The 8,874-nt window shown below is 42.5% G+C and overlaps 2 protein-coding genes across 2 annotated transcripts in view; one reads left to right on the top strand and one right to left on the bottom strand.

Annotated features, from left to right (window-relative positions):
- The window catches only part of LOC117949020 (mixed lineage kinase domain-like protein), a 15,247-nt gene extending 14,977 nt beyond the window's left edge, over nt 1-270 (top strand). The window contains exon 9 of the mRNA XM_034879010.1: nt 261-270. Coding sequence (XP_034734901.1) covers nt 261-270 — 10 coding nt within the window. The remainder of the gene's footprint in view (nt 1-260) is intronic.
- A 201-nt stretch (nt 271-471) lies between these two features.
- LOC117949018 (E3 ubiquitin-protein ligase RFWD3-like) lies at nt 472-8,533 on the bottom strand. Its single transcript, XM_034879008.1, has 8 exons — nt 8,303-8,533; nt 5,906-6,192; nt 4,596-4,867; nt 4,176-4,231; nt 2,358-2,555; nt 1,840-1,931; nt 932-1,046; nt 472-732 (listed from the first exon to the last, which is right to left on the bottom strand). Exons 2-8 carry the CDS (start codon nt 6,190-6,192, stop codon nt 472-474), a joined length of 1,281 nt encoding a protein of 426 aa, XP_034734899.1. The 5' UTR covers nt 8,303-8,533.
- Between the last annotated feature and the right edge of the window lie 341 nt (nt 8,534-8,874).

Below are 8,874 nucleotides of genomic sequence, written 5' to 3'. Positions count from 1 at the left end.
GGAGTGAGTACCAAACACCATCTCCTGGTACTCACCTGAGTAAGTCACTGAAAAGGTTATGTGCACCCCTGATTATAAATGCCGATACCTGGGAAAATGCCTCATATCGGCCCGCCGAAATATCGGTCGGCCTCTATGATAACGTAACATGTAATCTTAGTTACTTTTAAAATTGAGTAATCTGTAAAGTAACTAAGTCCACGTTTAAAAGAAGTTATCAGATTACTTTTTCGAAGTAACTGTGTCAACACGGGTCAAAGGAAGAAGTAAGGACGTCTTACTTTAATAATAATTTATGGTCTTTTCTTTGTTTATTTGACGAATGTTCTTATTGTTATTATTTTTATTGGTATTTTGTTGTCTCTATACTGTCTTTTTATCTATTTTTTTATTTCTTTGTTCTTGCTGAAACTGCTGCTGGAACTTTCAATTTCCTGCGGGAGTCATCCCAAAGGATCAATAAAGAGAAGTCTAAGTCTCACCGGGCACCAGGGTGGAGTGCGGGGACGGCTGCGAGGCCAGCAGGCAGCTCAGAGGTTCGCAGTAGGATAAAACCCTGCAGCTTCCAGCCTGGGACACCAGCACCGCTTTGGAGAAACTGTACTGGGCCGTCCTGGAGCCGTCCGCCCTCTGGCACAGGCCGTGGAGGAGCGAGGTGGACGCAGACGAGGTAGACGAGGATGAGGACGGCCCTGAGCTTCTGCCGGCCTGAGCCATCAGAGCCCTCAGCTCCTTCACAGAGACAGAGAGAGAGAGAGAGAGAGAGAGAAAGAGAGGGACGTGTTTTAACAGGAAGACGTTTCCATGAAAAAGGAAAATGATGTGGATGACATCTAGTTGTTGAACTGTTGAGTCCAGAATGTGGCAGTTTATCAGTAATTAATCATGCATTTTACTTTCTTTCAATCCTTTTATTTTACGCAAATGATACCTGCAGCTCTTGTTGTGCTTGTCCGTATTTGTTGGTGACAACCTGCAGCTTCAGTTTGTACTGAGCTGATTCCAGTTCAGCCTTCCTCCTCAGAGACTGTTCCTGCTCCAGAGACCTAGACACAGACAGACGGTTTAATTTTTATACCGCCAGGGGTTGGAACGATTGGTGATAACAAAAACAGTTCATCAACTTCCTTACATTTTTTAAGCAACATACATTCAAGTTGAGTTCTTGGTTTTCCTGTTCAACTTTTGCACCAGTTTAGGGTGGTTTGCTCTTAACAGCGTAGACTGTAAATCTTTAACAATAGCTTCATCGAGCTGAACTGAAACTGTGACACCTCACTGTTAATTTTTTCAGACGAGACTTAATTAATGTTCGTCAACGACCTTTTTTCCATGACTAAGACGTGACAATGACAAGACTGCAGCAATGTCCAAAAACATACATTATTGTTAAAAAAAAAAGAAAAAAGACATGACTAAAATGTCCCTGGCTCTTATCTAACATGTGTCTGTGTACGATTGTATTTGCATGAAGGAAGAGGCTCGATAGAAAAACGCATTTAACAAAGTTATATTAAACAAAAATCATTCAATTCAAGTGTACATTGTCAGGTAATTATGATATTTAACCAATATTTGAGATGTGTGAAACACTATTTGACTGGAATGGTCTCAGAAATAAATGTATTTCAAAAAAAGACTCAAATGTTTTAACTTAAACTAGTGTAAGATACCCGAGTTCTCTTTAGACTAAAATGAGCAGACTTTTAGTTGACTAAAACTTGACAAACAAAAAATCATATGTGAATGACTAAATATGACTAAAACTAACAAGGACACAAGACTAAATTAAAAGTAGGTGACGATATGCACACTGATTCAGAACGCAGCATCACTCACTTCTTTAAGCTCTCCTGCTCGGAGTTGTCGAGCGCTCTCAGCTTCGGAGCGTACAGCAGAACGATGTCTGAACGCTTCGCTTTCTTGTTGCACTAGAAAAACAACACAAACACATTGTCAAAAATCCAGATGTGCAATGCAGGATGAGACACCAGTGAGTGTGCGTGTGTGTGTGTGTGTGTCTGTCCAAAAGTTCTGTGGTGAGTTTCTTTGGGATAAACTCGGTTTAATCCTTGTAATTTTGTTATTGTGACCTCCCGATGTTAGCTATTGTCTGTAAAAGTTTTTATTATTATGGCGGTCTGTTACGGGCTTACTAGCTGTGTACCTCAGTACGGCTTCTTTGAAAACAAATGCACATGACCAAAGGGAGAAGACGGGAGGGGGGGGGAGTGTCGCCAACGGGTTTTTACATCAGTGTTGCCAAATATCTATTCCGAGGCTGTAGGGGGAGCTCTACAGAGAAACTGCGACCAAAACTGCATAGCGCCCCTTTAAAACACCGTGGCGAGACTGACCTGTGGACACTTAGCGGCCGGGCCCTGAGCCTTCAGCCAGCGCTGGATGCAGGTGAAGCCGAAGAGGTGTCCGCAGCGCAGAGCCGACAGTCGGTGCTCGCCCGCTGTCGTCCACGCCTCGAAGCAGATGGAGCAGATGTCGCCTTCGCCCTCTTCGGCCTGCGACGGCTTGGCAGAAGCCGAGGCCACGGTGGCCGGCTACAGGGGGACATGACAAGAGATTTTAGATAAAAACAGACAAACTTTCCTCAGGGGATATAATTAGAAGTTAGAAAACAGAGGAATACATTGCAATACATGGCAAAACATTGTTTAAAATCGTGATAACACCATATTGTGGCATTATGAATCGTAATGATAATGTTCCATTGGCTATCAAATTGTTTATTTTTGCCCTCTGACACAGATACAATATAATAACGCCAGGAACAGTGTCAGGTTCAATTCCTGTACAATAACCCAGCAACACTGTGTCTAATCAGTCTGTCTACTGGTTCCACTTATTATTTATTCATCAGTCTTATTCTCTATTTCAGAGCTCTTCATATTGTGATATAATACTTATATAATAACAATACCACGTATTCCAGCACCCTTTGCACTACGCTCCATAATTAAAATTTACTTCTGCTTATTTTGCACTCTCCATTGCCTCAACCTGTCTGTTTCTGGTTATAGTGTATACTGTTTGTGTAGTCGTTTGTTTTGTATAGGTAGGCGCATTGTGAGCAATTTGATTAATTTTCCAGTTTTGCAATAGTAAGATAGGGGAAAGAATTTTAACATAGTGTTTTTGCAGCTAGATAGCACTTAGTCACAACCAGCACAGAGTGTACAGAGTGCATCTTTAGCTGACACAAACTCAAAATGGCGACTGTTTTTCTAGCTAGAAAACGTGCATCTCTCGCCTCCCTCCATTGTCCTTTTTTCATTGGTACTTGTATCACCACAAATTGTGATTTAACTTTTTCAGGGCACATACACCACTAAAGAGACCACTGTATATGTTAGTTCAAACTTTTCAACTAGCCAACAGAACAATTGCTAGCATGTTGGGAGTAGCGCCTGGCAGCCGTGGTTCTGTTGCGGTCTTGCAAGACTGACGCGGTGATTTGCTGTGTGGAAACCTCGCTTTATTCCCTCTATTTCTTGAAAAATAAGCACATTCTTGGAAGAGAATAAAAGGTTTCTGTTAGTATGTTTAGACATCCAAATACCTATACTCTCCCAATTCTTCTCAATTCCTTTGCCGTACCAAAAGGCGTGCACATTGAAGTCTCCCTACAGGTTACATTTTAACATCTATCTGATGATGTGTTATCAAACTTGCTTAATTTATCTCCAGTAGTATTTATTCTTGTCAACATTTTAAACTGTATTAGTCACAGATTTTCATTAGTAGTTAATTTGTATGTACAATATTGTTTAATGGAGCCTCTATTGCTTCAAATTAGGATTGCACAATGTATCGTTTATTATGGTTCTCGCCATATTAACAATAAATTACATGGATCAGTTGTTTGATCTAAAAAGAAATTCTGAAAGATGTGGATCAGTGTGTCCCAAAAGCCCAAGATGACGTCCTCAAATGTCTTTATGTTTTGTCCAACTCAAAGATATTCTGTTTACTGTCACATAGGAGAGAAGAGACTAAAACATATTCACATTTAACAAGCTGGAATCAGACAAGTTTCAAGTTCTGTTTAAAGCCTATTATTAAAAATTAGCTGCGGCAAAACACGTTGTCTGTAAAATGCAGAACACAAGCAGGATACGTGCTTCTAAGAAAGAGAGTGATGGAAAAGGTTTGAACACTACCTGGACGTTCTGATTGGACATTTCTGCCCTCTCACCATCTGCAACTGAACTGGAGTCTGAACAAAGACGGGGGACAAAAAAAAAAATTAAACTGGGATCTGACAACACAACACAGGCTCAGCATTGGTCTGTGAAAATCAGTAAACGACATAAAAAGGCTGCTAATAGCTAAAGAGTATTTTCATTGTTGATTAATATGTTGACTATTCTCTCAATTAATGTATTAGTTATTGCTCAAATGCCTGAAAATTGAGGAAAAAAATGCGAGTCAGTTGTTCTAAAAGCCCAAGATGTTGTTAAAAATTACCCATTCTAAATACTAGTTATCAAAATAGTTGGTAATTTATGTAATAGTTGGCAACTAGTTTACATGACAACTAATCAGCTAATCTAAATCTACTTAAAGTAGTTCTCACTCACTATTTGGACCAGCTTCCTGTGGTTGTGCGTGTTGGACGGACGCTTGGAGACGAGGACTCGCAGGCGGCACCGGGACGACGGGCTCCGTAGCAGCCAAGGCTTCTCTGTTGACCTCCTCCTCACCCTCCTCCTCCTCTTCAGACTCGCTGACCTCGGTGGTGCTGCCGGACTCTGGCTGAGTCACGCTGGCAGCCGGCGCTCGGAGCAGGAAGTCGGGAAAGCCTCTGGAGGGCGCCGCGGTCTGGCTGGGGTAGTGCACCCGGAGACCCTGCCTGAGGAAGCACACGGGTTCAACATCTCAGCAAGACGCTCAACTTTCTGACAAAATACAGCTGCTGAGAAGAGACCGGAGGAAACGTACTACACTCATATTCTGCTCATCTTCAGGTTCCTAATTGTATTTAGAGGTTGTACCAGAATGAGTTTACATGGTTAAATAAAAAACTGAAAAAAATAAATTTCTGTCGCACTGCACATTGCTGCAGCTCCTCTTTTCACCCTATGTGTTGAGCTCTCTGTTTTGGCTACAGAGTGAGGCATCTCACTTTGGTTCCATCATCGTTGGGAGTTGCACATGCGCAGCAGCTAGGTAAGGACTACTAGCCAGTCAGAAAAAGAGTATAAGTGGGAGCATTATAACGTGTGTTACAAAGTGACACGGTTGTCTCTGAAATAAAGCCTGGACTACAACAGAGCTGTTTGGAGCAGTTTGTGAACAGGGTTTTCTGTTGGAGATGATAAGTCCCTTTGGGGGGGGGGACTGTGGGCTTTTTCTCCTTGTAAACCTATAACACGCACAAAAAGATTTACTATAGAACAGGATGAAGGTAAGGGAAAAAGCCAAAAAACATAATAAGAGCACTTTAAAGAACAGTTTAGAAAGCAGTCCCTAAGACACTATGTTGGTCTTGAGGAGCTGCAGTATTTAGTTTATGTATGTGCTTAAACTGCAGACTCTGGGGCGCTGGGGTAGCTTAGACGGTTGAGCGTGCACCCATATGCAAAGGCTCAGTCCTTACCGCCGCGGCCGCAATTCAATTCCAACCTGCGGCCCTTTGCTGGATGTAATTTTCCCTCTCTCTCTTCTTTCAGCGCTCTCTCTCTCTCTCTCTCTCTCTCTCTCTCTGATGAGCTGGCGCATATATTTAAATCTTTTAAAATTATCAGAAATTTACATGGCAGCCAGTATGAACAGTCTAGATGACAAATATTCCCTGTCAGTTATTCAGCATTTCATGTGGTTTATTCGTCACGCCCCCAGTGTAAAAAGGCCTTCAACCAAGGCTTCTCTGTGCATTAGTTCTGGGTACCTGAGTCTCCTCCGGATTGGTGCGCCATGAGCGGCAGACGGCGTAGCTGCAGGGCGGCTCACCGCTCTCTGACTGAATGCCCAGGTGGCAGGAAGCCTGGGGGGCACGCGGGTCGTCGTCTGCCCTCTTTCGTTGTCGTCATCCTCGTCCTCGTCCACCTCGGTGCTGCTGCCGGAGTCCGAGATGACGTGCGGCGCGTTGGCGTCCGCCGCTGCAGCTGCAACCTCTGGCTGTCTGTCCCCACCCCCCTGCAGCTGCCCAGGGGAGTCTACCTCCATGGCCTCCATCTGCACAGCAGGTTAGATGGTTAATGATCCCCTCTGACTCCTAATTCCTATTCATCTTTTAGACAGAGCCCTGGGGAGATGCTACTTTCAACTCTTGCTAGCTTAGTTTTCAACATGAACTTATAAAGCCAGCCATTGTCTTGCACCGTCCTAAATTAGCGACCTCTCACCACACATGTTCCTGTTCTTAGCCCGAGGTCCTTGGGAGCAGCTTTGCTGGCTGCAGCTTCATTAAATCTTGTGACCCAGGACCACGAAGGGCCCCAAGGCTAGGAAGGGCTTACCCATCAATGATTAGCAAGCCGTAACATTTGAAAACATTCTGTAGACAGAAGAGCTTTTTACGTCTGTGTTATGATGTATTTTTATAGGAATTTACAGAGTTTTACACTCAGGGTATTACTTTAAAAACGTACACTGTATAGAAATTTCTCCCATCTAGCAAACTGTAATTTGCATTCAAACAAAGAGTGCACTCTAGCGCCCTCGGTTTTTCAACTACGGTAGCCGTTATGTACCAAGAAGCTATGACACCATGTCTTCCAATTTTTGTTTTTTTCGCAGTATGATAATAATTTGATTTACTGTCACATCAGAACATCAAAATATAATAAAATGTATAATAATACAAACTTAAGATATGAAACTAAAAGTCCTTTGAACAAAAACACAAAAGAAAAATCAGTGTATGCAACGCCATCACTAACAGGGACGTTGTAGAGCATCCTTGATTGATGAATTTTTATTAATTTTTTTATTGGCCATTAGACATGCAGATACCGATAGTTTGGGAAATGCCTAATATCGGCAAGCCAATATATCGGTCAGGCTCTATCGTCCATCATGAACCGAGCGCCTCACACTGATCTCCTTCTCCGTTTTCATGTCCCTCTCAGCAATTATAGTTTTTCAAAAATGGCGGAACAAGGAAGCATCCTTGGCCTTGCCCGTCCAATGTAAATACAAGAAATAAGAACACCAATGAGGACATATTTTTGAATGAACACATTGATTTAAGCAAATAAAATGTAGCTTTAAATGTGTGTTTGCACTTTGGTGAAACACAGTTGTTAAAAAGTTAGTACATTTGCCACACATAGCCTTTTGGCAAACACCAAACCCAGCCCTGCTCCACTAGTTGATGGTGCAAAAACAAAGGTGCAGATAAAGTCTGCTTTTGGGACTGATGAGGTCATAGCTCATTTTTTAAGGTCATTTGACTCGGTAGTATAATCCTGAAGACACGCCTCTTTTTTAAGTGAAAGTAAAGAGTTACCTTCATGAAGCTGGGACAAATGTCACCTGGTTAATACCTGCACACCTTGTCCGCTTTTCCTTCCACCGTGCTCTCACAGTGGAGCCAGACTACAGGTAACTAAGCTGCACGAAGCCAAAAGTCACACAGCCTGCATGTTGTGCTAACAAACTAGCTAATGTTTTTGCAGTGCAATAGTAAGCAGTGGCTATTCGCCCCGAGAAGTATAAATGTCTCTGTCAACTGTCCAATAAATAAGCTACCTTTGATTGTGATTGTATTCATCGACCTGTCACCTGTGATGGCGTTCACCGGGGCCCGGTGGTAGCGTTACTTTTCTGCGGCTAAACACCCAACTAGAGCCCGAGGTCGCAGCGGCCTCCAGGCAAAAACAAACCAGCAGTGACGTTAACTTTAGCTAATTTAGTTCAGTTAATACAACCGTGAGCGTTGTCTTTGATGTAGCTTATTAGTTTATATGCAACGTTATAAAATAGCAGAGAATAAATAATAATACATCGACTATCCGTTGGTTTCTGATTCCCCGTGTAACCACGGACGCTTGAGCTAAACTTAGGTCAAGCTAACGTTAGCACTTATTTCTGAGGTTGTGAGGCTGCCAATTTGGGTTTAAGACTTTAAATTACAATTTTATTAATGTAAAAATGTGAAGAGCTAACTATGATGGTGTTACTGTGAATATGCTTAAGAAAACGAGTCGGCTTGATAGTTCGTTAGCGCGGCTAACGTTAGCTTAGCTAGCTAGCTAGTTGGCTAGCTAGCTAAGCTAATCGACTCGGCTTGTAACGTTAGCAACAACGGCGCGTGAGAAGTGCCGTTAGGACGCCGAGCTACCTGTATGGAGGTGAAGGTTCAACAGCTGCCCGTCCCGCTCCGCGGAACTACACAAAGGAACAACATGACTCCACGGCAAATACACGAATCAAACAGGTCTGGTTGAGGTGATGTTTACGGGCTGGGTCCAGGAGTCAGGACCGGAGTCAGGGATCGAATCTCCCGGCGCCAGTTCGCGCCGCCCGCCCCGTCCCGTCCTGTTGCGACGTCACCGCCAAAGATCGTATGTTGACAAAGATGGATCACACGCGAAAAGAAAAATGGATCACACGCGAAAAACAACAAAAAGATGAATCACACGCGAAAAACAACAAAAAGATGGATCACACGCGAAAAACAACAAAAAGATGGATCACACGCGAAAAACAAAAAAAAAGATGAATCACACGCTTCAAGACCCTGCTTTAAATCATTCAAAATTGAATTTGAAATTTATTTTGTCTTTTAAATGAAACACAAATAAAAAATCTAAAAATATTTCTGATATATATTCGAATCTATTTAATTAGAAAAATTCTGTTGTCACAACATATACGTGTTTGCTAATCCGTCAAATTTTATATATATATATA

This window comes from Etheostoma cragini, chromosome 8, assembly GCF_013103735.1.
Source record: "Etheostoma cragini isolate CJK2018 chromosome 8, CSU_Ecrag_1.0, whole genome shotgun sequence".
Classification (NCBI taxonomy): domain Eukaryota; kingdom Metazoa; phylum Chordata; class Actinopteri; order Perciformes; family Percidae; genus Etheostoma; species Etheostoma cragini.
Note: the sequence above shows the minus strand (reverse complement) of the source record. Positions and strands in the feature narration are given on the sequence as shown.

Coding starts and splice junctions, on each gene's coding strand:
- LOC117949018 (XM_034879008.1), bottom strand. CDS start 6,192: ATGGAGGCCATGGAGGTAGACTCCCCTGGGCAGCTGCAGGGGGGTGGG. Junction 1,047..1,839: donor GAGCAGGAGAGCTTAAAGAA/GTGAGTGATGCT, acceptor GTCTGTGTCTAG/GTCTCTGGAGCAGGAACAGT. Junction 733..931: donor AAGCACAACAAGAGCTGCAG/GTATCATTTGCG, acceptor GTCTCTGTGAAG/GAGCTGAGGGCTCTGATGGC.